This window comes from Nesoenas mayeri (genome assembly GCF_963082525.1).
Source record: "Nesoenas mayeri genome assembly, chromosome: 5".
In the NCBI taxonomy this organism is placed as follows: domain Eukaryota; kingdom Metazoa; phylum Chordata; class Aves; order Columbiformes; family Columbidae; genus Nesoenas; species Nesoenas mayeri.
Genome location: NC_137548.1, coordinates 2,775,047 through 2,802,002, shown reverse-complemented (window position 1 = coordinate 2,802,002; position 26,956 = coordinate 2,775,047). Strand labels below are relative to the sequence as shown.

At 57.6% G+C, this 26,956-nt stretch overlaps 2 protein-coding genes across 4 annotated transcripts; one reads left to right on the top strand and one right to left on the bottom strand.

Annotated features, from left to right (window-relative positions):
- Nucleotides 1-20: 20 nt before the first annotated feature.
- Nucleotides 21-15,274, top strand: PYGL (glycogen phosphorylase L; the record flags this gene model as incomplete). Its single annotated transcript, XM_080345483.1, has 20 exons — nt 21-263; nt 1,712-1,813; nt 3,490-3,568; nt 4,585-4,688; nt 6,177-6,308; nt 6,788-6,899; nt 6,984-7,066; nt 8,258-8,401; nt 8,584-8,676; nt 9,574-9,720; nt 10,772-10,935; nt 11,037-11,151; nt 11,807-11,908; nt 11,983-12,130; nt 12,244-12,302; nt 12,633-12,774; nt 12,932-13,139; nt 13,220-13,354; nt 14,645-14,711; nt 15,086-15,274. The coding sequence occupies 20 exons, from the start codon at nt 21-23 to the stop codon at nt 15,272-15,274; spliced, it is 2,568 nt and encodes an 855-aa protein (XP_080201609.1).
- A 447-nt stretch (nt 15,275-15,721) lies between these two features.
- ABHD12B (abhydrolase domain containing 12B) lies at nt 15,722-21,204 on the bottom strand. Of its 3 annotated transcripts, XM_080345405.1 has the most exons (13): nt 21,104-21,204; nt 19,388-19,515; nt 18,817-18,919; nt 18,610-18,729; nt 18,311-18,341; nt 18,134-18,179; nt 17,913-18,042; nt 17,642-17,682; nt 17,301-17,380; nt 17,081-17,163; nt 16,453-16,531; nt 16,189-16,313; nt 15,722-15,854 (listed from the first exon to the last, which is right to left on the bottom strand). In XM_080345405.1, the coding sequence occupies exons 1-13, from the start codon at nt 21,184-21,186 to the stop codon at nt 15,833-15,835; spliced, it is 1,071 nt and encodes a 356-aa protein (XP_080201531.1). In that variant the 5' UTR covers nt 21,187-21,204; the 3' UTR covers nt 15,722-15,832. The 3 variants fall into 3 exon arrangements, with proteins under 3 accessions (XP_080201531.1, XP_080201530.1, XP_080201532.1); XM_080345404.1 differs by lacking the exon at nt 17,081-17,163 and having other exon boundaries at nt 18,134-18,341; XM_080345406.1 differs by lacking the exons at nt 15,722-15,854; nt 16,189-16,313; nt 16,453-16,531; nt 17,081-17,163 and having other exon boundaries at nt 17,780-18,042; nt 18,134-18,341.
- Nucleotides 21,205-26,956: the final 5,752 nt, after the last annotated feature.

Genomic DNA, 26,956 nt, shown 5'->3' with positions numbered 1-26,956 from the left:
GTCCCCGCAGCCCCGCCGAGATGTCGCGTCCGCTGTCGGACCAGGAGCGGCGAAAGCAGATCAGCATCCGCGGGATCGTGGGAGCCGAGAGCGTGGCCGAGCTGAAACGGGGCTTCAACCGGCACCTCCACTTCACCCTGGTCAAGGACCGCAATGTGGCCACCCCCCGCGACTACTACTTCGCCCTGGCCCACACGGTGCGGGACCACCTGGTGGGGCGCTGGATCCGCACCCAGCAGTACTACTACGAGAAGGACCCCAAGGTGGGAGCGAAGGGATGCTCGGGGGGACCCCCCTTTGCTGGGGTGGACCCCTCTTTGCAGGGCGAGGGGTGGAGGGTGGTGGGAACCCCCCCTTTGCTTCCCCAACTTGGCTCCTGCATCATGGCCAGGGTGGGAATTTGTTCAACCATCACAACCCCTTGGGTGCAAATCTTCCCGTTGTGGGAATATAGAAAAGAAGGGGGCCGCTTTTTCTTGTGTTTAGGGGTATTTCCTTATTTTTGCCGAGTGTCGGGACTGGACTTTAACAAGCGAGGCCACTGTCCTTTGCTTTGCAAAACAAACAGAGCACGGTTTGGCCCGGTGCTGGGTGCAGGGCATGGGAACAGGGTTTGTTGTCCCGCAGCGCTGGCGTGGGTGCGGTCTGCCCCAAGCAGCTGCAAAGCCTTCTAGGGAGAATTAATTGAAAAGGCTTAAACGAACCCGAAGGCAGCTGTGAGCAAGCCTGGTTTAAAATAGGCACAAGCCTAATCTGCGCCACAGCGACCCTGAGGGTGAAAGATCTGGGCTGTGCAGGAGTTTCTGTCCTGTTGCTTGCGCGGGGCTCAGGGTGCTGGGGGATTAAGCAGTAATCCCCCCCGACACCTGGACGGCCCTGTCGGTTCCAATTTGGCCCCGCAAACACCTTGCTGGGACCGTGCCAGCCCCTGAGAGCTCAACCCCCCTCGTGTTGTGTAGGGGTGAGAAAAAAAGATGAGCCTCTTGCAGGACTTGAATTTGGGGGTTTTGCTGTGGCGTCTGCCCGGCGTTGCTGCCTCCAGCTCTGCTGGGACCAAACCACTAAGCCCTGATCAATCGTGCCCAGTACATCCCAGCCCAACCCCGCACAGGTCCCGGGGAAACATATCAAGTCAGCGACTTCCTCCGGCCTAAATCCTTCCTTAAAACCTGCGGTGCTGACGCCGAGGGGCGGCTTACACAAGCCTCCGTCTTACCGGCTGCATCCTGCACCCGCCATTGCAGAGCGGGGAGGTGACAGTGTGCCGTGGTCCCAACCCTGGGGACGGCAGAGGAAACTCGTGTCCCCGCCGCTGTCACATGCGCCCAGCCCCATGGCAGCTTGCTCGGTTTTCCTGTTGCTTTGCAGCTCCGAGCGATGTTAGGAAATGTCTCCTTTTTTGAAGTTTGACTTTGTACCGGCGTGGCCACCAGCGTGCTCAGGGGACCACCCGGAGCTGTCGCTGCTCTCGGACAGCGCTCTGGGGCTTGTCCAAACAAAACCGCCTCGGCGTTGCTCTGATCCCCGCTTGGGAAATCGCAGCGGGAGGAGAGCGGGGCTGGGGCTGCAGGACACGGCCACCTCGGGGCCTCCGAGCACCCCCAGATTCCCAGTGCAAATCACCCTGCTCTGTTGGGAGTTGGGCTTCTGGGGTCCAGGGGAGCCTCCTCTGGCCCTGGGGAAGGTGACTGGGGGTGGTTTTCTCTTTCAGAGGATTTATTATCTCTCCCTGGAGTTTTACATGGGGCGGACACTACAAAACACCATGATCAACCTGGGGCTGCAGAACGCCTGCGATGAAGCCGTCTACCAGGTGAGCATCCCCGGGGGTCAGTGTGGACCCAGACTGGGGACACTCAGTGCTCGCCAGCTCCTGGAATGCCCATGTTTTAGTGCACTGGCTGCAAACTGCTCCCTGAGCATCCTTCATGGATAAATGCTGCTCCAAGAGCTTTTCTCGAAAGACCTGGGGCCACAGGTGGGATCTGCAGCCTGATGGGGGCTGCCCAAACCGGTGACCGAGTGCCGCAGGATGCGGCACGGCGCTGCTGAGCACTGCTCAGATGGACAATCAAGCCCATAAGCTGCAAGGAAGCTCATGTTTGTATGTATGAGGCCACTAATAGCTATAATCAATAGCAGAGGGGAATCAAATCTGGGTCTAACTCAACCCCAGGGTGGCACTGGCACCGTGTGGCACTCGTGTTATCAAAGGTTTTTGGGTGACTCCTTTTCCCTCCACCATTCACTCACACCCCCTGTGACCAACACCGTTTTATGTGGCCGGGGTGGTTGCACAACAGCCAGAGTGGCTTTTGAGCAAATGCATTCAGAAGAGAAGAACTTATTTTTAGGTTATTTTATCTGCTGACCTTGCACCGAGGGCGGCAGCTCAGCCAGGGTGAGGGTGCGAAGAGCCTGGGGTGCTGCGTGCGGGTGGCCGGGGAAACAGAAAGCATGAGCTTATTTGGAAATCTCGTTTGCAGAGATGGCATGTAAAGCTCTAGAGGAAAAATCCTCCTTCCTGCGTCCGCTGAGCCTCCCGGACATAAAGGCCAAACATTTCTAAAATAAGATAGTTGGCATAATAGAAATCGCTTAGGATATTTCTGTAGGCATTCAGGGCTGCTGCTGAGGTTTAGAGCTGTACAGTGCAGTGCTGCAAAACAATGGCGTGGCTAGTTTGGGAGAAGGTGCTGCCCACTTACACATGGGGGGTGCAGGATCTGGCCCTCCCGCAGGGCTGTCTGTGGGCTGGGGTTGTCCCTGCTCGCTGTGACCATGGAATATCAAGAGGACATTGGACCGAGAGTTGCCCATGAGAAAAGGTGGCTCAGCCCTGGCAAGGCACCGTCTTCCTGCTGTGCTGCATAAGGGGCTTTGCATAGGCAAAACCTCTTTGTCATACAGCATCCAGGCTGAAAAGTTCATATTTCCTTGTAAAAGTGGTGCAGCTGCTTCCGTGTGTGTCTCTGTTAAAGGGCAATGCCTGGAGCCGGAGGACGGGCACCCAGGTGGCGCCCCAGGGGGACGGGGTGCTGGGGGAGCAGGTGCCTGTCCCCGTGGGGCTGGGATGTGGAGGGAGGGAATGATCCCTGGAGACCTGCCCGAAATGTCTGAGGCCACAAGAGCAGCACCCTGGTTATGGCTGGGTGCCCCCCACCCCCAGGGGCTTGTCCACTGCAAGGTCAAGGTCAAGTGTGTCCTTTGCAAAGGCTGGTGGAGTGACTTGAACACCAGAGCGGGTCCTTGCCACAGTGTGAAGGGACAGAGGGACCGCTTTGGGTAGGAATCCCTGTGTCCCAGCTGCAGGGATGGCTCTTACAGGCTGTGGTGCCATTCTGTCCCTCCTGGAGCCCAGCTGTGAGGGGGCACAGCGGTGCTGGGCGCAGGGCAGTACCCAGGGGTGCGTGTCAGCAGTGTCACCCTTCCGCAGGGCTGGGCACCCCGAGAGCTGCCAGCCCATCACCTTCTCCTTCTGATCTGCAGCTCGGGCTGGACATGGAAGAGCTGGAGGAGATCGAGGAGGATGCTGGTCTCGGGAATGGTGGTCTCGGCAGGTTGGCTGGTGAGTGAGCCCCCAAAAAATGGTCTTACTGTCTAGGGAGCGTCACTGAACAGTTTGGGTTGGAATGGACCTTCCCAGCTCCCCCAGTGCCCCCCCTGCCATGAGCAGGGACATCTGCACCAGCTCAGGGTGCTCAGAGCCCCGTCCAGCCTGGCCTGGGATGTCTCCAGGGATGGTTCAGCCACCACCTCTCTGGCCAACCTGGGCCAGGCTCTCACCACCCTCAGGGACAACAATTTCTTCCTCATGTCCAGCCTGAATCTCCCTCCTTTAGTTTAAAACCATCACCCCTTGTCCTGTTGCAACAGGCCCTGCTCAGAAGTCTGTCCCCATCTTTCTTATCAGCCCCTTTTAAGCACAGAAGGGCCACACTAAGGTCTCCCCGGAGTTTCTCTTCTCCAGCTGAACACCCCAACTCTCTCAGCCTGTCCTCCCAGCAGAGCTGTTCCAGCCTCGGGTCATTCCTGTGGCTCCTCTGGCCCCTCTCCAGCAGGTCCATGTGTGTCCTGTGCTGAGAACCCAGAGCTGGCCCAGCACTGCAGGGGGGTCTCACCAGAGCGGGGCAGGGGGGCAGAATCACCTCCCTCCACCTGCTGCCCATAGGGCTGGGGATACAGCCCGAGATACAATTGGCTTCTGGGCTGCAAGCGCACGTTGCCAGCTCATGTCCCATCTTTCACCCCTCAGTACCCGAAGTCCTTTTCCACAGGGCTGCTCTCCATCCCTTCATCCCTGCCTGGCTTCATACCAGGGGTTTCCCCCACCCACGTGCAGGATCTTGCATGTGCCCTTGTTGAACCTCATGAGGCTGGTGGGTCACAGCCCTGGGGCCTTTGCATCCTAAACCTGGGTGGGGTTTATTGCTCCAGCCTCTCTGTGCACAGAAAGGCTCTGGGTGGCCAGAGGGCGAGTGGCGGCTGCTGGCGCTGGCTCATGTCCCTGCGGGGTGGCTGCTTGTGGCCCTCGGCTCTCCATGGGGACAAGGACAAGCTCACGGCTCTCCTCTCTCCCGGCAGCCTGCTTCCTCGACTCAATGGCAACGCTGGGGCTGGCAGCCTATGGCTACGGCATCCGCTACGAGTACGGCATCTTCAACCAGAAGATCCGGGATGGGTGGCAGGTAAGGATGGAGACGTGTGGCCCTCACTGTCCCCCAGCACCACCAAAACCCCGAGCCCAGCCAAGATCAGGACAAGATCAGGGTGTGCGGACTCTCCCTTAGCTTGGAGCCTGCTGGAGGCAGAGCCGGTGCTGTGATATTTAAAACTCGTCAGATGTTTTCTCGAACCAGTTTAACTTCTTAAACCAGTGCAAGCACTCAGCATCCCTCCCTGTGGCGGGGAAGCTCGTTTTTCATCCCGCTGGCTCCAGGCTGGGATCAGCCCAGTGTCACCGTTCCCAGTCGAGCTCGTTAGCGGCTCGGTGCAGCGGCGTGGAGGGGAGCGCCCTGCTAATTAGCAGAAAGCTGCAAGTCGTCAGCGTGCCATCCTTCCCTCCGAGCCGGGGCTAGCGGGATGCTCTCCCTGGGAGTTTCCTCCCGCAGCGTGTCCCGCTCAGGGCCAGCAGCACCGCGGGAGCTGCCCCGTGGCTGTACGGAGCAGACGAGGGTGCACAAGTCGTGTCGCTGCTCCCGGTGGGTGCGGATGGTTTCGCTGAGGTGGTATTGGGATGATGTGGGGAAATGCAGAGACACCAGATCCAGCCCCCCCAGCCCGGCTGTGCTGCTCCACGCTTGGGTTCAACATCAGAAGGTGGAAGAGGCTGTTCTGGAAAATCCGTGGAAAATGTGTGTGTGTATGTAAAACCCCTGGTGGGAGACAACCCTGAATACCCAGGGGGACCCTGCAAGCACTCCCCAAAAAGCCAGCAAGTGCAGACCTTTCCTCCTTGGCACTGTTCCCTGTCTGCTGCATCCTAATGGGACTTTTTCCCCCTGGTCCTTGTGTAATGTCCCTGACACCTGGCCTGGCTGTGCCAAAGGTGACATCTAACCCAGGCTGTCCCTTGTATCAACCCTGCTGAGGTAGGAATGAGCCCCCTTGATTAGCCAGCTTGCAGGCTGAGATCAAAAACCCAATTAAGATATTAATGGCACCTCAGCTGCAGCACGGCAGTGTTAGTGGTGCACCAAGAGAAGCATTGCTCTTCATCCCCACCTCCTCATCCTCATTCATCAACCTTCTGGCAGGGAGACGCTGGGGTTCGGGGTGTTCTGGCAAAGCCCTCACTCTGGGCTCACCCTGCAGTGCCAAAACCTGGGTTTGGGGCAGACAGACTCCAAAGCATAGAATCACAGAAGGGTTTGGGTTGAAGGGACCTTCCCAGCTCCCCCAGTGCCTGCCCTGCCATGAGCAGGGACATCTTCACCAGCTCAGGTTGCTCAGAGCCCCGTCCAGCCTGGCCTGGGATGTCTCCAGGGATGGTTCAGCCACCACCTCTCTGGTCAACCTGGGCCAGGCTCCCACCACCCTCAGGACCAACAATTTCTTCCTCATGTCCAGCATCCCCTTTTCCAGAGCCTTTCCCAGCCATCCTCCACGTGGCACAACCCATGGAGGTGTCCCCAGCGCTGGGTGGCCCTGTCACCGCTCTCGCTCCCTCTTGGCAGGTGGAAGAAGCCGACGACTGGCTCCGGCACGGCAACCCCTGGGAGAAAGCCCGTCCCGAGTACATGCTGCCTGTGCACTTCTATGGCCGAGTGGAGCACACAGCCACCGGCACCAAGTGGGTGGACACCCAGGTAGGACCAGTGTGTGTGAGGAACCCCCCTTGCATGGCTTGTCCCGTCACCCAGGTGGCTGTCGCTGGCTCTCCTGGGTCCTCCATCCCAGCCAGGGGGGGTTGCACTGGTGAGGCTGCTTCACTGGGGTGGAAAAGGCAGCAGTGTAGCAAACTGGGGAGGAGATGGATGTGGGAATGGCGACAGGTTTTGCTGCTCCAACCCCCAAAATACCCAAAAGCACCTCTAGCGGGTCTGTGTACAATGCACGCCTCGGTATTGTGGCTTAAGTTAAGCTTCTCCTGACCCTCCTCTTCATCCCCTCCATCCCCTGAGTTCTTCTGGCCAGCCACTGTGCAGACCCAGGAGAGCCACGGTGTCCCCAAGGCTGGGGGCTACCAAGCATGTCCCCATGCATATCGCCCTGGGAGGGCCTGTGGATGGGCTCCAGGGGACAGGGGGACACCAGCTGGGGACACAGCCTGGCTCTGATGTCCTAGGTGGTGCTGGCGCTGCCCTACGATACCCCTGTGCCCGGGTACATGAACAACACAGTCAACACCATGCGCCTGTGGTCAGCTCGGGCACCCAATGACTTCAACCTGCGGGACTGTAAGTGGCTGCTTGTGGGGGGGACACATGGGGATGGGGCACAGGGGGGTCCCACACCCACCTTATCCCTCTGCTCCTCCCCAGTTAACGTTGGAGACTACATCCAGGCCGTGCTGGACAGGAACCTGGCGGAGAACATATCCCGTGTCCTCTATCCCAATGACAACGTGAGTCGGGATGGGGGGTGTCCCAGTTTTAAGGATGGGTAGAGATTGCGGAGCAGCCCCTTTCACCAGGACGTTGCAGAGATGTTTTTAGTTGTGTTTCAGCCGTCTGTAGTGCTTGGCTGAGGACTGCACCTCTCGCCAGCTGCAGCACGCGTGAGTCCGTTCCTGTGCAAATCTGAGCTCAGCACAGTTAGGGAAGGGGGCGAGGATGAGCACGTCCTGCTGCAGAAATATCCCTCGAGTGTCAACAATTAACATGAGGGCAAACCGATGAACACTGCTGGGGTTTTCCTGCCAGTCCCTTATAGCCCTGGACTGGACGTTGAGCCTCTAATTGCCTTTTGCATCCTGACACCTCGCTGCGGGTGTTCTTGCTGTGCCGCACGGAGATGTGGTGGGATGTACAGCCCTTCCCGGGCACAAAACAATGTGTGGAGCAGGGAAAGGGGGTGAAGGGCAGCTCTCCTTGCCCTGCAGCCTGTTTTGGGGGGTCCTGATGGGGTTTTTTCCCAATTTAATCCTACCCCAGCCTTCCCAGCTGGTGAGGGAAGCTGGGGGCACCACAGCTGGGGTGGTGAGGATGCCTTATGCAGATCCTCTCTAGCAGACCAGCGGGTTGATGTTTTGTGCTGCATGAATGGTGCTTTTATTTCTCATCTTAGAAAGAGCTCTGAGGTGTTACAACCCCTGTGGATTGCCTTTCCATCGCCCAAAATTTGTGGCCAAAAGTTTCAAACCAGGGAGAACAAACTTTGATGATGCTCAGGGGACGTTTAAACCTCTGTCTCAACACATCTCAAAGCTCCTGTGCTGAAATCTGAAAAGAGAGAGGATAGAATTACAGAAGAGTTTGGGTTGAAGGGACCTTCAAACCTCATCTAATCCCACCCGTGCCATGAGCGGGGACATCTGCACCAGCTCAGGTTGCTCAGAGCCCCGTCCAGCCTGGCCTGGGATGTCTCCAGGGATGGTTCAGCCACCACCTCTCTGGCCAACCTGGGCCAGGCTCTCACCACCCTCAGGGACAACAATTCCTTCCTCACTAGTGCTAGGGGAAGCACCGGGGGCTCACACCGTGCTGTGGGGTGGACATGTGTGCGTGTGGGTCCCTGTGTGGTGGGAAGCCTCGTGTGCAGCCGTGCCAGAACAGAACAGTGCGATTCTGCAGCATTCTGCTCTTCTGCTCAACAGTTCTTCGAGGGGAAGGAGCTGCGGCTGAAGCAGGAGTACTTTGTCGTGGCTGCCACCCTCCAGGACATCATACGCCGCTTCAAAGCATCCAAATTCGGGAGCACGGAGAGTGTCCGAACTGTGTTTGATTCCTTCCCCGACCAGGTATGAGCCAGGGTTGCTCTGACATGTGCCTTGGAGCTCATTTGAGCACCTCCCAGATGCACATCCAGGGCTGGAGAGGTTTGGTGGACCCTCCGTGGGTGTTTGTGCCCAGCTGACTTGGGCAATGGGATCTCTGTGTGTCCTCTACATGTCCCCATGTGCCACCCCTGCTCTCCTCGCAGGTCGCCATCCAGCTGAACGACACGCACCCTGCCATGGCCATCCCTGAGCTGATGAGGATTTTTGTAGACATCGAGAAGCTGCCATGGAACAAGGTGGGAGAGACATGGGTCCTGGGCGACAGCAGGGTGACCATGAGCCAGCACTGGGCCCTTGTGGCCAGGAAGCCAATGGTACCTGGGGTGGGTTAGAAGGGGGTGGTCAGTAGGTCAGAGAGGTTCTCCTGCCCCTCTGCTCTGCCCTGGGGAGACCACATCTGGAATCTTGTGTCCAGTTGTGGCCCCTCAGTTCCAGCAGGACAGGGAACTGCTGGAGAGAGTCCAGCGCAGCCACCAAGATGCTGCAGGGAGTGGAGCATCTCCCGTGTGAGGAAAGGCTGAGGGAGCTGGGGCTCTGGAGCTGGACAAGAGGACACTGAGGGGGGACTCATTCCTGGGGATCAATATGGAAAGGGTGAGTGTCAGGAGGATGGAGCCAGGCTCTTCTGGGTGACAACCGATGGTAGGACAAGGGGCAATGGGTTCAAACTGGAACACAGGAGGTTCCACTTAAATTTGAGAAGAAACTTGTTCCTGGTGAGGGTGTCAGAGCCTGGCCCAGGCTGCCCAGGGGGTTGTGGAGTCTCCTTCTGTGCAGACATTCCAACCCACCTGGACACCTTCCTGTGTAACCTCATCTGGTTGTTCCTGCTCCATGGGGGGATTGCACTGGATGAACTTTCCAGGTCCCTTCCAACCCCTCACATTCTGTGACCTGACCTGGCCCATGGGTCCCCTCTGCTTGTCCCTGCCCTCCCATCCACCCATGGCAGAGGAGCTGGGGAACTGGTTTGGTAGCTGGGAATGATGTAGTGTGGTCAGGTTGGGTTTAACCAGGAGAGACTTGGAGGACCCAGCTTGGCTATGCTGCTGTGCGAGGACCACGAGTGGGTGCCAGCACCCACCCATGGGTCCCCCACCATCGCCGCTCAGCACTGGCTCTCCCCCTGGCAGGCCTGGGACATCACCAAGCAAACCTTCGCCTACACCAACCACACGGTGCTCCCTGAAGCCCTGGAGCGCTGGCCGGTGGACTTGGTGGAGAAACTGCTCCCCAGACACCTCCAGATCATCTACGAGATCAACCAGAGGCACCTGGATGTAAGTACCTTGGGGTGCCACAGGAGCGGGATGGGCATGACACACGTGGAGCTTAGGGGGATGCACAAACCAATGATGTTTGGTGTGTGGCTGGGTGGTTATGGCTGCAATTTTGGGAGGTTCGTATATAGGGAAGCCTGGAGCCCTCAGCACAGGACACACATGGACCTGCTGGAGAGGGGCCAGAGGAGCCACAGGAATGACCCGAGGCTGGAACAGCTCTGCTGGGAGGACAGGCTGAGAGAGCTGGGGTGTTCAGCTGGAGAACAGAAGCTCTGGGGAGACTTTATTGTGGCCTCTCCATACTTAAAAGAGGCTGATAAAAAAGATGGGGTCAGACTTTTGAGCAGGGCCTGTTGTGATAGGACAAAGGGTGATGGTTTTAAACTAAAGGAGGAAGATTCAGGCTGGACATGAGGAAGAAATTGTTGTCCCTGAGGGTGGTGAGAGCCTGGCCCAGGTTGGCCAGAGAGGTGGTGGCTGAACCATCCCTGGAGACATCCCAGGCCAGGCTGGACGGGGCTCTGAGCAACCTGAGCTGGTGAAGATGTCCCTGCTCATGGCAGGGGGGGCACTGGAGGAGCTTTGAAGGTCCCTTCACTCCCAGTCTATTCTATGATTCCCACCAGCCTGTTTCCATCCCACAGTTGGTGGCTATTTTAAAGAATTCACCTATTGCTCCAGGGACTTACCTGTTGGCATTTCTTTGCTCCCTAAATGCTCAGTTCATCCTGGAGAAGAATGAGGTTGGGGGTATAAAGGAGACGGTAGTTTGGCCTCCTGGTCTGGCAGGACGAGGCTTTGGCCATAACATCCTGCCTGGCTGTGCATGTGCCCACAAACCCCTCTGCACAGGGGCTGGGGGGGTCCTTGTGTCGAGAGACATCCCTGCTGGGGAAGGGTTTACACCGTCACTCTGGAGTAAAAGCCACCACTCTGCCTGGCGTCAAACGCATTTGTGACATTGCTGTGGCCTCCTCCTCGGGAACCATCAGGCAGGACATCCCAAACTGCCGGCACCACTCACCACCTCTCCATCCTCCATTGGCAGCACATCGCATCCCTGTTCCCTAATGACGTGGACAGGCTGCGGAGGATGTCCCTGATAGAGGAGGGAGGTACCAAGAGGATCAACATGGCCCATCTCTGCATTGTCGGCTCCCATGCTGTCAATGGTGTGGCCGAGATCCACTCCGAGATAGTCAAGACTCAAGTGTAAGTGCGGGGTGGGAGGCAGTGCTGGATCAGCCTCGGCTCGGCAGTAGTGGTGCTGCCGGGTGGGTGAGCCTGCAGCTGTCCCCTGCTTGTCCTCACAGCTTCAAGGACTTTGCAGAGCTGGAACCAGAAAAGTTTCAGAACAAGACCAACGGCATCACCCCGCGGCGCTGGCTCCTGCTCTGCAACCCGGGGCTGGCGGAGCTTATTGCAGAGGTAACGGCGTGGGGGAGCGTGCTGGCCCCCGACCCTTCCTGACCCCGGGGACACTGATCCAGCCTCAGCCACAGAAATGATGCGAGGCTGGAACAGCTCTGCTGGGAGGACAGGCTGGGAGAGATGGGGTGTTCAGCTGGAGAAGCTCCGGGGAGACCTTATTGTGACCTCTCCATACTTATAAGAGGCTGATAAGAAAGATGGGGACAGACTTTAGAGCAGGGCCTGTTGTGATAGGACAAGGGGTGATGGTTTAAACTAAAGGAGGGAGATTCAGGTCAGACATGAGGAAGAAATTGTTGTCCCTGAGGGTGGTGAGAGCCTGGCCCAGGTTGGCCAGAGAGGTGGTGGCTGAACCATCCCTGGAGACATCCCAGGCCAGGCTGGACGGGGCTCTGAGCAACCTGAGCTGGTGAAGATGTCCCTGCTCATGGCAGGGGGGGCACTGGGGGAGCTGGGAAGGTCCCTGCAACCCACACTATCCTATGATTCTACAGCTTACATCTTCTAAATGGCCAATCTCTGTTTCCATCTCACCCGCGTGCTCTGCTCTGGCTTTCCAAACACTGCCAGCTTTGCTGGGCAGGAGCAGCGTCCCCTGTGGAGGTCGCTGTCCCCATCCCATGGTCAGCATGTCCCTGTGGTCCCATTGCAGAAAATCGGGGAGGACTATGTGCGAGACCTGAGCCAGCTGACGAAGCTGCACGACTTTGTGGACGACGACCTCTTCATCCGCGAGGTGGCCAAAGTGAAGCAGGTGAGGGGTGCGGGCAGGGGGGATGCAGACAGGGGGACCGGCTGGGGGCTGATATGGTCCCTGTCCTTACCCAGGAGAACAAGGTGAAGTTCGCCTCGTACCTGGAGAAGGAGTACAAGGTGAAGATCAACCCTTCCTCCATGTTTGATGTGCACGTCAAGAGGATCCACGAGTACAAGCGGCAGCTGATGAACTGCCTGCATATCATCACCATGTACAACCGTAAGCCACCATGTGCCCCGAGGGGACAGGCTGCCCTGGGGGTGCTCAAGCATCCCTGTTCCCCAGGGTTGTAGCTAAAACAGAAGGTGACACCACACTGATGTCTTCTCCAGGCATCAGGAGGGATCCTGCAAATGTGTTTGTGCCGAGGACAGTGATCATTGGGGGCAAGGTAAGATGGGTCGGGAGTTTCAGAAATTTTGGAGAAAGTCCTTGAAAATGCCCCAGAGGTTTTGGGTGCAGATGGGGCCATGTCAGTGAAGGTAAGATGTGCTGGAGTAGCACTTGTTGGCTTCAACCCAAGCAAGGCACCAAGTTTTTGAGTGGGCTGTCACAACCATACGCTGCCTGTGGTCATGCAAGCCCCCCAGACACTTGGTGGCACAAGAGGTGGGTTGGGTGAGGTGATGAGAGCGACGCTGGGTGGATGCTTCCCTTGGTGGGTGCTCCTCACCTGCTCCTGGCACCAGCTCTCCGGGCTCACCCGTGGCTTTCCTCCTAGGCTGCCCCGGGATATCACATGGCTAAAATGATCATCAAGCTCATTAACGCTGTGGCTCACATGGTGAACAATGACCCCGTTGTGGGGAGCAAGCTGAAGGTCATCTTCTTGGAGAACTACAGAGTCTCGCTGGCAGAGAAAGGTAAGTCTACTGGGGCACACTGTGGGGAGGGAATGTTCACCCCATGGATTTCCACCAGCCCTTGGTTCCACCACCATGAGACAGCAGGTCCTTTGGCACAATGTAAACCTAAAGCTGGTCACCATGAGCCCCTCGTGTCCATGTGTTCTGTTGGCAGTGATCCCAGCTACTGACCTGTCGGAGCAGATCTCCACGGCGGGCACCGAGGCGTCGGGTACAGGGAACATGAAGTTCATGCTGAACGGGGCTCTGACCATCGGCACCATGGATGGAGCAAACGTGGAAATGGCCGAGGAGGCTGGAGAGGAAAACCTCTTCATTTTCGGCATGAGGGTGGAGGATGTCACGGAGCTGGACAGGGAAGGGTGAGGGCTGGGGATGCTGTGGGGGTTGCCACCACAGGCAGCTGGAGCAGCACCATCTCACATCCAGCCTTTCCCACCAGGTACAATGCCCAGCAGTACTACGACCGGCTCCCCGAGTTGAAGCAAGCTGTTGACCAGATTAGGAGTGGCTTCTTCTCCCCAGAGGAGCCTGACCTCTTCAAAGATGTGGTCAACATGCTCTTCCACCATGACCGGTGAGGCCTGGGATGCCATCCATACCCTGGGGTGGGTCTTTCCACCAAACTCCTCATGCCCGTGCAGAGCAGCCTCCCTGGCTGATAAGGTCCCATTTTCTGGCACTGATGTTGCACACATGGGGCAGCAATTGATGCCCCAAAAAGGCTCTCCGTAGAATCACAGAATGGTTTGAGTTGAAAGGGATCTTCAAAGCCCATCCAGTGCCCCCCCTGCCATGAGCAGGGACATCTTCACCAGCTCAGGTTGCTCAGAGCCCCGTCCAGCCTGGCCTGGGATGTCTCCAGGGATGGTTCAGCCACCACCTCTCTGGCCAACCTGGGCCAGGCTCTCACCACCCTCAGGGGCAACAATTTCTTCCTCACGTCCAGCCTGAATCTCCCTCCTTTAGTTTAAAACCATCGCCCCTTGTCCTATCACAACAGGCCCTGCTCAAAAGTCTGTCCCCATCTTTTTTATCAGCCTCTTTTAAGTATGGAGAGGCCACAATAAGGTCTCCCTGGAGCTTCTGTTCTCCAGCTGAACACCCCAGCTCTCTCAGCCTGTCCTCCCAGCAGAGCTGTTCCAGCCTCGGGTCATTCCTGTGGCTCCTCTGGCCCCTCTCCAGCAGGTCCATGTGTGTCCTGTGCTGAGGACCCAGAGCTGGATGCAGCACTCCATACACAGCATTTCACATGCCCCATTAAAGCCAAGGCGCATTTTGGGTGTGCAGCTCTCACCAAATGCTTTTCTGTATCTCAAGAGCTGGAGCACTGAGCAGCCAAGGTTGTGGACGTTCACATGGGGAAATGTTTTCATGGTGAGGTGACACTGGGTGTGCCCTCCCAGGGTACCCGTCCAGCCTGTGTCACGGCACCTGAGGGCCCGCAGGGCTCTGTGCGAGCACGGCTTGGTTGGGTGAATTTGGCTGAAGCATTTCTCATCTCTCAAGTGACAGGACAAGAAGAAAAGGCCTCAGGTTGCACCAGGGGAAGTTTAAGTTGGGTTTTGGGAATAACTTCTTCCTGGAAGGGGCTGTGGGGCATTGGAACAGGCTGCCCAGGGCAGTGCTGGAGTCACCATCCCCAGAGGGTTGGACAGACGGACATGAGGTTCTCAGGACATGGGGCAGTGCCAGGGGTGGGTTAATGGTTGGACTTGATGATCCTGAGGGTCTCTTTCAACCCAAATGATTCTGTGATTCTATCATTTGTGTTGGAGGAAGCCCCATGACCTGCAGCCGCCATCTGCTGCTGTTCCCACCTATGTATTTCTGCCATTGTTGACCACTCCTTTCTTTCCTGCTACAGGTTTAAGGTTTTTGCAGACTACGAGGCTTATGTCAAGTGCCAGGAGAAGGTCAGCGAGCTGTACCTGGTGAGTGCCAGCCTGGGGACAAGGCAGGGGAGCTGGGATAGGGACACAGCATCCCATTCTGGAGCTGGGGTCTTGTGGGGCTGTGCACGTGGATGGGTTCACAGAATCACAGAGGGGTTGGGGTTGAAGGGACCTCTGCAGATCCCCCAGTGCAACCCCCCTGCTCACGCAGGGTCACAGAGCAGATCACACAGGTGGGTCCAGGGGGTTTGAATGTCTCAGAGCAGGAGACTCCACACCCGCTCTGGGCAGCCTGGTCCTGGCGAGGAGGCTCCTGGCTGTGCTGCTGCAGGGCTTGCAAGCCCCTCTCCCAGCCAAGGTGGCACCCATGGGCATGAGCATCTGGCCTCACCATCCCACCATTCTCCTTGCAGAACCCCAAGGCCTGGACCAAGATGGTCATCAAGAACATCGCGGCAGCCGGCAAGTTCTCCAGCGACCGCACCATCAAGGAGTACGCCCGGGACATCTGGCACGTGGAGCCCTCTGACCTGAAGATCCCACCACCCAACCAGCCCCGGGACGTAGCCGAGGACAAGACCCCTAATGGCACCGCGGCGTAGGGGACACAAGCACGTGCGCTTTAGAATTGTCTTTGCTGTCTAGTCTGTGTCGCTGCTGCTGGTTTTGCTCCGGACGGGGAAGTGGGGGGGCGGTTTTTTATAACGTAAGTGTTGTGCGGAAAGCGAAACCACGTCGCCCTGTTGCTTGTGTAGGTGCTAAAAATAAAAAGTGCCATTGGAGTCCAAGGAGTTGCTGAAGCCTAAAATTAGGGACTGGTCTCATTTGCACCCACACTAACGTGGAAAGTAAGAGGTGAGTAGCTGGGGTTTGGTGGGGATGGGGGGTGCAGCACAGCTGGTTGAGCCTTTGCAGGTGCTGTTGAAGCATCACCCACCCCAGCCCATGTGCTGCTCCTAGTCCGAGCTTGTGTGGTCCCGTCCCAGGAGCAGCACCCAGATCCCAGCACTACCTCCACCCCCTGAGTAACCTGCAGCATCCTCCAGGTTAGAAAGTTTGTCAGTAGTTTTTATTACCTATAGCAGTAAATTCAGTGCCATGAGGGGTTCTGGGTGTGGGGTTGAGGGAGCGCTCGTGGTCGCTGCCTGCAGCAGCCGCCATCACTTCATGTTTAAGAAGTCTCTGCAATGAGACACAATAAACCTTACGCTGTATTGCCCACCCAGAGCCTCATTTGTCATTCCTGGATGGGGGGCTGAGCTGGGCTTAGAGCAAAGCTGCAGCTCTGCCCCCAGAGGAGCTGGGGACTGGCCCCAGGGCCACCTCCCCGTGTCACCCAAGCTCAGGATGGGCTCAGGGCAGGGAGGAGTGACTGGAGCTCACAAATTGATGCTAGAAAGGACCGCAGGGAGGGGAAGGAGCAGGGGCAGTCAGCAGCAAACAGGGATGCACCCATGGAAGAAGCGGCCAAGGCTCATTCTATACCCCCTCCCCATTTCTGCAGAGCAGCACTTACTTCACCAGGGCGGGCAGCTCCGGGTTGAACGAGATGTAGTCATGGCCCAGGCCCAGCTTTTTGGGAAAGTTAATGAACTTCACCTTGGTTTTGTCCTTGTAGGCGCTGTGTGCCACCTCAAAGAGCTGTCGTGGGGTGCGAGCGTGTTTAGTGGCATGCACAGGGACCCCCCAACCCCATCCTGGCCCCTGGGGCTCCCAAAACCAGGCTAAACTAGCCCCCAGCCCCATTCAAGCCCACATGGAGGGTGATGCTGGTCCCCACCTTGTGGCCCAGGTGCGGAGGCAGCACAGCATCATCTTCGGCGTGGAGGATGAGGAGCGGGCAGGCCAGCACCTTCACGCTGTGGGCAACAAGCACAGCACCCACGAGTCACCCCTGGAGCCGAGAGACCCAAGGGAGCCTCCATGGGTGCTGCCAAAACCCCCACAATCCTGACCCACCCCACCAAGTACCTTTCAGAGCCATCCCAGCCCCTTGGTGGATAAGGGCAGCTGAGCTGCCCCAAGGGTGATGCCCACCCTGCTCACCCCAGCACCCAAATAACCTTAAACCCCTGCCACAGGTTGCTCAGGCTTCAAAAGCATCCACAAACCAGGTGGGTTTTAGCCAAAGCACCCACAAACACGGGGGGAAGGACCTGCTGTCAGTGCATGTGCTGCAATGTGGCCAGGACTCAAAGGATGTTGGCTTGCGGACTTTGCTCGATAGTAATATTGATATCTGAAGTTATGCAAACAAAAAAACTACTTTTAAAGCATGAGAAAGCTGGGTAAACACAAATGACATGGTGTGATAGGTCTAACCCGCCCTTCCTCGCCCTGTTGGTCCCAGCCTCACCCCTGCAGCCCCATGGGGACGGCTGTGCGCCCCCGTCCCTCTGGGCACTCACTTCTCGTCGCTGCGGAAGAACATGTTGCCCAGGGCTAGCGAGTCCAAGATGAGATACTCGAAACCTGGGAACTGGCGGTATATCTACCAGGGAGAGAGTTTGGGGGGTGCTAAGTCGTGGCTTTGATTGCTGCATCCTTCCCCTGCCCCAGGGGAGACACAGGGGGCCAGGGCTGCCACCACTGGGGGACCCTGAGGGCAAAGTCCCCAACCGGGCTCACCTTGGTGAGGGGGATGTTGGCGGCCGCATCACGGATGTTGGTGTAGGGCGACTCCAGGACCACAGCGTCAACCTGGACCCCTGAGGACAAGAGCAGACACGGCTGTAGGGGGATGTGTCCCCCCACCTGGGGCTGCTGTCATGCTCCTGTCCCAGACAGCAGCCAAGATGTCCCCATTACGCTAAGGAAGATGGGGACAACCACTTGTCCCTGCCATGGGGCCAAGCCTGATGCTCAAGCAGAGAGTAAAGGGGCTCCCCAGCTCCTCCGTGGCCCATGAAATCTGGCCAGGGACATGTAGAGGGACACCATGGGGCCAATGCAGCCACGCTGGCCATTACCTCGCTCCTCCTGCAGTTTTCTTGCCGCATTGGTGGCAATCCTGTGACAAAAGAGGGGACAGTGAGGGGGAGCAGCCACAAAGCACTGGGGTGGTGCACAGCACCCTTAGACACCCCTGGGTTTTGTTTTTCAGTTACCTCTACTGAGGAGATGCTCCAGCCCCTTGGTCCATCCCCGCGTGGCACCGGTCTGGCAGCAGTGTCACAGCCTGGGGACCGGCCGTGGGCTCGGGCATCACCCAGCACCCACGGGGTGTCCCCCCACACCTACCCCGTCCCCAGGGAGTGTCCCCAGAAGAGGATGCTGCTGTTCCCGCTCCGCGCTTTGGCCCAGTCGTAGAGCGCCAGGACGTCCGTGGTGAAGCCGCTCTCCGTGGGGTGTCCGCTGGAGTCCCCATAGCCTGCAGGGGACATGGCTCTGGGTCACCACCCAGGGGGGACCAGCCCCAGGCGGGGTCACTCAGCAAAAGGCAGAGTAGGGGGTGACTTTACCTCTGTAGTCAAGAGCCAGGACGTGGAAGCCAGCAGCCCCCATGGTCTGTCAGAGGAGCGGCACCGCGTTACGCCATGAGGTGGGGGACACGCACCCCCAGGTCCCTCTTGGGTCCCCGGAGCCAGAGCGACCCTTACACCCGGCAGGTCCCTGTCTCCTTGCAGGGGAACACTTACCTTCAGGAACTGGACGCGGTGGCTGGCAGCCCTGATGGGGAAAATGACATTAAAGGGACCCTCAGGGGACCGTCCACTCCAGCGTCAGTTCAGGAGAGGGACCAGGGTGACCTTCTCCCAGGAGGGGAGAGCTGGATGCTGGGTGTGTTTCCACATTTCCCTCTAACTCAAAGGGATTTTTCTTGGCTCACAAGGTCAGAAACCACCACAGCAACCCTGGCCCACCGGCTCCTGCACCGAGTTTGCTGGTTCTCAACCCCTACAGAGACACTACATGAGAGAAGCACCCAAATACCCACCTGCTCCCCCCGTTGCCGTGCAGGTAGATGATCACAGGATGAGCATCACCAAGTGCCTCCTCGTACCAGCGCTGGTCCTTGCCCTGCGCCTCGGCCCCTCTGCTGCCCGGCACCGTGTGCCTGGGGGCCAAGAGCGGGGTTACCCGTGGGAGGGACACCCAGTTTGGCCACTGTGCCTGCCCGGGGTGCTGGGGCTGTCCCGCTCACCAGATGCCGACGGTGACGCCCGGCTCGGTGTCAAGGTACAGGCCAACGGTGTTGTTCAGCAGCAGCTCCGGCCGACGAAGGTCCACGAAATATGGGAATGACACTGATGGAGAAATTGCGCAGCCGTCATACGGACAATGCAGGAACCCCCACACCGACAACCCAGGAACCCCCACACCCAGCTGCTTTCACTCGTTCTTCCAAAGTAACGTGTTATTTCTTTGAAATAAGGGCTGTGCTACAGCCGGCTCGGGGAGTGGGTGGGCGAGCGCAGCCCTCTGTCATCACCTCCCACCCAAATTTCTAGCCCCGTCAATGCTGTTCATGCCTAGATGTGTTGCAACTTTTGGCGCTAAACAGGGTCAGCAGCACAGCGTTATTACGACTTGCAAAACACGAGGCGCCAACAGGTCCCTCTGTGCCTCCTCTGCAAGCCAGGGGGGTTGGCTGGGTGCTGTCCTGGAGCCACCCAGGTACAAGGTGCGGCCTCTCCCACGTTTTGGGGACCCTGTCCCCACCCCCTGTGTTGCTGAATCCCTAGTGGGGGGCTCTCTCAGTTGGGACAACTTACAGAAGTTCAGGAAGACGAATTTGGTGAGCAGGACGGGGAAGAGGCGGATAAGGAAGGGCACGGAGAGGTAGATGAGGAGCAGGTCCAGGAGGAGGGTACGCAGCCGGGGACACCAGGACAGCCAGCTTCTGCAAGGAAAGCAGCTTGTCAGCACACCCCCTCCATCCCAAGGGATGTCTCCCCCTGGGACTGGGAACTGGTTCCCCACACTGGGTTGTGTTTGGCTTCTGGGGATGGGTTGGAACAGCCCCACCGTGACACGAGAGGCCACGATCCGGTCCCCCGCAGCCTCAGGGACAGCAGCAGGCAGGAGGGGCGGGACACATGTCAGGGCTGGGAGCTGCAACCCAAACCAGCAATAAGGAGCGATTGATGCTCTGTGGCAACACCCCAAGCTGTGGCTGCTGAGATATCATCACACATGTGTCCACAAGAGCCTCTGCAACTCTCCAAGGACAAGGAGAAAAACTGGGAAAGGGGCCCGGGGAGGCCACAGCACCACAGGAGAAACCAGTTCCCAGAGCACCAGCACAGGGTGACAATCTCCAGCAGTGTCCTGCCCCAGCCCCAGGCTCTGAGAGGGAAGGGAACGCCAGGAGCCGCAGATTGCCCAGCATCACTGTCCCTTGTGGGCTGACAGTGATGGGGAAACTAGTCCTGGTGCCGGGGGATTTAGGGCAGAGGTTTCTGACAGGCGTCCAAGCACAGCTCGCTTCCTGCCAGCACATGCCCGGGGTCATTGTCACTCCTGCAGAAGCAGATTTAGTCCATTGCCTGCCCTGGGGTCTGCTGCAAGATGCTGAGAAAGATTGCAAAAGGGGTGCCAGGGCAGGATGGCGTGGTCCTCCGGGCACAGGCACCTTTCCTGGGAGAGTGCAGGGTGGCACGAGCCGTGCTGGAGCCACGGGGGGCTCCTTGAGCCCCAGAATGCCCTGAGACTTTGGTCTGAGCAGTCGCACTGTGTACTGACCAGCAACGCCCTCACAGTCACTACCATCAATTTTTAGGTGTTGTTCTTGGTGTACATCTAATATTGAAGCACAGGGGTGAGCGCTCACACCTGCCCTTGCACAACACCTGCTGCAGGTGAGAACTGACAAGTCCAGACCTGGGCGGGCGGATGTCCCACTAAAGGGCACCCCTGACAGCTGGTAGGGCAACAGGCCACCACATGGCATCATGGGGATGGCAAAGTGACATGGGGACATTGCCATAGCATGGCATCATGATGGGGGGTGGCATGGCCACATTACTGCACCACAGCCATGGCAAGGTGACATGAGGACATGGCCACAAGATGGAATCATGGCAGGGTGACATGGGGACATGGCCACAGTATGGGATAATGGCTTTTGCGGGGTGCCACGGTGGGGGGGGGTCAGACTTCATGGCTCCAGTAGGGTGCCAAGGCCACGGAGCGGGGACACATGAGCACAGCCACCACACGGGGACAGACCTACGACACGGGGACACACGGACGGCACAGGGGACACAGCGGTAGCACATGGACACAGGAAAAGCGGCAGGCGACACGGCTTGGGTAAAGCGCATGACCGCTACAGGGGGACCTGGCGGATAAACACCGCCCGCGGACAGCGACACTGTCCCGAGCTGCGCAGCGCGGCGCTGCCCGGCCCCAGGTCACAGCTGAGCGCCCTGCAGCGCCCCTACGCCGGCCCAGCACCCCAGGCTGCCCGCCCCGCGGCGGGTACTCACCGCTGCTGCCGGGCCGGGCGGACCCGGCCCCCCGTTCGGCCGCTGTCGCCGTCGCCACCGCCCCGCTCGCCACGCCGCCGCATCACCCTGCCGACCGCCGCGCCGGCACGCCCGCTCGCGCAGCCAGGTCCCGCCCCCGCCGCCAGGCCCCGGCCTCACGCCATGCACGTCCAGGCCCCGCCCACTCCCAGCACAGCCCGCCACTCGCCGCTACCCCTCGGCAGCAGGCCACGCCTCCGCAGCTAAGCCACGCCCCTTCGAGCCGGGGGCGGGGCCAGGTTAAAAAACCAAACAAACAACAGTGGGATTTGGGGGTCCTGGGGACAGCAGGGTGACCATGAGCCAGCACTGGGCCCTTGTGGCCAGGAAGCCAATGGTACCTGGGGTGGGTTAGAAGGGGGTGGTCAGTAGGTCAGAGAGGTTCTCCTGCCCCTCTGCTCTGCCCTGGGGAGACCACACCTGGAATCTTGTGTCCAGTTGTGGCCCCTCAGTTCCAGCAGGACAGGGAACTGCTGCAGAGAGTCCAGCGCAGCCACTAAGATGCTGCAGGGAGTGGAGCATCTCCCGTGTGAGGAAAGGCTGAGGGAGCTGGGGCTCTGGAGCTGGACAAGAGGACACTGAGGGGGGACTCATTCCTGGGGATCAATATGGAAAGGGGGAGTGTCAGGAGGATGGAGCCAGGATCTGCTGGTGACAACCAATGGTAGGACAAGGGGTAATGGGTATAAACTGGAACACAAAAGGTTCCACTTAAATTTGAGAAGAAACTTGTTCCTGGTGAGGGTGTCAGAGCCTGGCCCAGGCTGCCCAGGGGGTTGTGGAGTCTCCTTCTGTGCAGACATTCCAACCCGCCTGGACACCTTCCTGTGTAACCTCATCTGGGTGTTCCTGCTCCATGGGGGGATTGCACTGGATGAGCTTTCCAGGGCCCTTCCAACCCTTGACATTCTGGGATTCTGTGATGTATTTATATATATATATATGTGTATATATATATATATTAGAAATGTTTCAAACCAAAGCTGTTGTCTCAACTGGATTCTCTACCAGCTTCACCTGGTGGAGAATGTGACACTTTGATGTGACATCACCTATCCCTTACAGTTTTTTACTTAATTTGTTAAAGTGGTGTTTGATTTGGATTTTTCTCCCTAAGACTACATGGTTGTATGTTGTCTTCTTCTTTTTTAACTTTACATTTTCCTACCTCCTGATGGAGCCTCTAAATGAAAGGAATGCCAAATTTCATACAGAAACTCAGTTAAATCCATTAAATTTCACCTTCTTGAAACTGAAACTGTGATAAATTACAAATTTCATCTGATCTCAGGGGAAGGAAAAAATAGCTCAAGCAAACTAGAAATTTGGGGTTCATGCTCCTTAAAACAAACATACTGGGAAACGCTCACAAAGTTCCCATAGGGTCAGAGAAGTTCTGCACTCAGTTGTTCCTATGAGACTTTTGCGTACTGCGTACCTTATATTGCCTGAGTTAGTTCTTTAGCCTCAGCATCCTATAGCAACACATTAAAAACAGAGAAAATAAACCTTCCCAAAATGAACAAAAGTGTTTATGTTTATGCTATAATGGTACTGAGTTGCTTCATTTCTTTTGATAGTAACTACGTAAGTTTAAATACCTCCACAAAAGAGAAGCATTTTGTCAGGGCCAGGCAAGGTGGGACACGATGGTGGGACAAGCTGCAGGAGCTGGCACAGGGCCCTGCAGCACCCAGGGTGGGTGTCTGGTGAGGGGCTTAGAATCATAGAACCACAGAATCATAGAATCATTTTGGTTGGAAAAGACCCTCAAAATCATCGAGTCCAACCATAACCCACCCCTGGCACTGCCCCGTGTCCTGAGAACCTCATGTCCGTCTGTCCAACCCTCCAGGGATGGTGACTCCAGCACTGCCCTGGGCAGCCTGTTCCAATGCCCCACAGCCCTTTGGGGAACAAATTGTTCCCAGATCCAACCTCAACCTCCCCTGGTGCAACTTGAGGCCGTTTCCTCTGCTCCTGGCGCTTGTTCCTGGGGAGCAGAGCCCGACCCCCCTGGCTCCAAGCTCCTTTCAGGCAGTTCAGAGATCAGAAGGTCTCCCCTCAGCTCCTGTTCTCCAGCTGAATCCCCCAGGTCCCTCAGCCGCTCCATCACACTTGTGCCCCAGCCCCTCACCAGCTCCGTTCCCTCCCCGGAACACAAATCACTGTGGTTTAACGTGGATGCTCCAAGCCCTAAATGCAAACAGAAAGACAAACAGGGCCGGTCAAACCGGGCCCACCGGGGCTGTGGGCAGGTGGGTGCATGTTTCCCGTCAGCAGATGATGCAACAAGGTGGCACAAACCAGCCGCAAGCTGCTATTCTTGTGCCACAGGGGCAGGAGGACAGCGGAAGAGACCAGCAGATCCGGCTGGTTTTACTTGCAGGAGCTTTTTCCTTCCACCCCCAATTTTTTCCCCATTCCCAGGAGGTGCTGCGGGACGTGGCTTTGACACAAAGGTGATGGGAGAGATACCTGCAGAGATGGGCAGGGTGCAGCCAGCACTGCCTGTAGGGGTTTTATTTGGCAGTGAGAGCTGGAGGGGATCGGCACAGTTATGGCAGATAATTTGGAGCCATGCAAACAGTTCTTGCAATAAGGAGCCAGCACAGCAAACACAGCAAATATAGAATCGTCAACTAGTTTGGGTTGGAAGAGACAGACCTTCCAAGCTCATCCATGAGCAGGGACATCTTCACCAGCTCAGGTTGCTCAGAGCCCCGTCCAGCCTGGCCTGGGATGTCTCCAGGGATGGTTCAGCCACCACCTCTCTGGCCAACCTGGGCCAGGCTCTCACCACCCTCAGGGACAACAATTTCTTCCTGAATCTCCCTCCTTTAGTTCAAAACCATCACCCCTTTTGAGGTCTCGCTCAAAAGTCTGTCCCCATCTTTCTTGTTGTCCTCTTTTAACTATGAGGGTCTCCTCAGCTGGAGGGAAAATCCTGGAGCCCAAAAGGTGTGCAGGATCAGGTCTGAACAGTGGGGATAGAAATGCAACTTGTACAGCGGGGGCTGGACATGCGATGGCAGCAACGAGCTGCAGCCGGGGAGGCACAGCACCGCGCTGGGTTAGCGCGAATCGCCATTGTTTTATGAAGAAAAAACCACTAAAAAAAAAAAGTTTGGGCTTGTTTCAGTCCAAACTTCTCTCTCCACCGGCTGTGAGATGGGGAGGTTTCCGGCTGTTTTTTCCTACAGCATCTTTTCTTAAATGAGCCATTTGTTTACTTTTTGCTGGTGGTTTCATAGCTGTTTTTGCTCCTTTTTTTGGCTGTTTTATGGCGCTGCTTTCCCCCGGGCTGGCGGGACGCCAGGGTGAAGGGTGTCTCACAGCAGGAAGAGACCCCCGGCTCCCCCCTCAGCTCCGCGGCCGGACCTTCCCTCACCCCAGCAGAACAAAGCTCCCCATTGTGCAGGGGAATGGGCAGGACAGCGTGACGGGGCAGCCAAAGCCATGTCAGGAGGGTGTTTCTGCAGAGACCGCGCACCCACAGCCTCGCAGCGGGGTCACCCAGTGCCTGCGCAAGCGCCTGGTGCTTGTGACCCTGTTTTGGGGTGGCCCCGTGCCAGCCCCCCAGCTCAGTGCAGCCTGGGTGTTGGAGCAGCTCATGTCCAGCAGTCCCGGATTTTCCCACATGCCCCTTTTTTTGTCGCATGTGACGGCGTGGGCGAGCGGAGGTTTCCTTCCGCCGAGCTCGCTCGCAAGGCGCTCGCTGCAAACACCATCCTCAAACGCAGCTGTTTGCTGGAAGGGGGCTCCAAAAATAGGCTGGCGGGGTCTGCGTCTGGTGGGGCTCCTAGAAACGCGCTTTCCTCCTTTGGGAAAGTGGGGGGAAGATAAGATCAGGATGCCTCTGCTAACAGCCGGTCCTATAAATGAGTCAGGAATTTGCACTGTGGCGATACAGCCGAGCCGGGGGGCTGCGTAACCCCGGAGGGACACTGAGCATGCTGCCTGTCCCCATTGCCCACCCGGCTGCATGCAGGCGAACACGCGCCGAGTCGCTTTGTTGGGTGATGTCGGAGGGTTTTTGGGGCTGTCGCTTGGATTAGCGAGGGAGCAGCGCTGTGGGGGTGAGGAGGAGGGTGAGGGGATAAAGGTCCTGGCACTCGCCAGGCTCACAACAAAACAAAGCACCAGATGGTTTCAACTTCGGCATAATGCGCGGTGAAAAAGTGTTTGAACCGGGGATGAAGAAAGCAAATGCGGGAAGAGAAAAGAAAGAAGAAAAAACCCTCAGCAAGTGTCAGAGCAGAAGAAAGCCTTGGAGAAAAATGGCAAATGTTTAAAAAAAGAGCCCTCCCTCAGCACAAAGCTGCTAACATCTGTCCAGCAATGCCTCTCGCCAAGGCCCCCTTCCCTTTAAAGTCACCTTTCCTCGCCTCCGTCATTGCGGGGACACAGCCCTGGCCCTGGGCAGGGCTTTGATTGATGCTGAGGGACCCATTCGGCTCTGCCATGTCCCCGGTGCTGGCGCTGGGGCAGCCGGCACTGACGCACTGAGCGGGGGCACTCGAGCAGCAGATCTACCCCAGCTGCTGCAGTGGGTTAAATATCGCATTTTTAAGCTCATCTATGGTGTCCCATAGATGTCACTGCCGGTGGGACTGTGTGGCAAACAAGCCCGTATCTCATGGGGTTTTAAGCCTGGTTTGCTACTAAACCAAGGTTTATACAACCCATCATCCATCCACGCACCCGGCTGCCAGGCTTTTGTGTTTTCCTTGCTCCTCCGCCATAAATATTTTGAACCTGCAAAGCCATTTCAAAGTTGCTTTTAAAAAAGGCAAGAGGGCTTAAAAGTTATTACATCCGTAGCGCTTTTGGAAAACAAACAGCAAAATAAGGCCATGCAACTGTGCGAGAGCAGATTGCAGGGTGAGCTGAACCCCTCATTAGCCACCAGAGAAGCCACAAGCCTTGGGGACTGCCAGCTCCCTGCCACGCAGGCTGTGCCTGCTGGTGCTGAGCAGGAGCGATGGCTCCAGCCTCTAATGAGGGCTGCCGAGGCTTAATTAAGGGTTTGAGTTTTGCTGGTGCCTGTGGATGTTGTGTCAGCAGCTCCGGAGCTCCTTCCCCACCCTGCTGTGGGATGGCTCATGAGACAGAGGGTGACCCCTGGTTGTGTCCCCCCCAAAGCAAGTGGGGGGCACGAGTGGGTGGGTGTGCTGGGCCACTGTGGGTGCTGGGGTGAGCGGAAGGGCTGGGTGCCATGGGGCACAGCGTGGCGCCTGTATCACAGTGACATAGGGGGACCCAGGGGGATGGCGAGGAGCCAGGATGCTGTGTCCTCAGGGCTGGGGACAATGGGGTGACATGGTGCAATGATCTTCAAGCATGGGGCAGCCCAGGTGATGTGCTATTGTTTTTTTGAGGATGATGAGGTGCTGCAGGGCCATGTCCCCAGGGGTGTGGGAGAGCAGGGAGCTGGGATGATGCCACCTGGGGGACAGGACAGTGGGGAGCTGGGGTGATGCCACCCTAGGGTGCAAGGCAGGAGCGAGGTGGGGTGATGCCACTCTGGGGTGCAGGACTTTGGGCAGCAAGGGCTGTGCCACCCTAGGGTGCAGGGCAGCGGGGACTCCAGGTGATGCCACCCTGGGTTGTAGGATGGTGGGAATCAAGGTGGTGCCACGCTGGGGTGCAGGACAGTGGGGAGCTGGGGTGATGCCACCCTGGGGTGCAGGATGGTGGGAACCAAGGCGATGACACTCTGGGTTGTAGGATGGTGGGAACCAAGGCGATGCCACTATGAGGTGCAAGGACATCGAGCAGCAACGTGATGCCACCCTGGGGTGCAGGACAGGA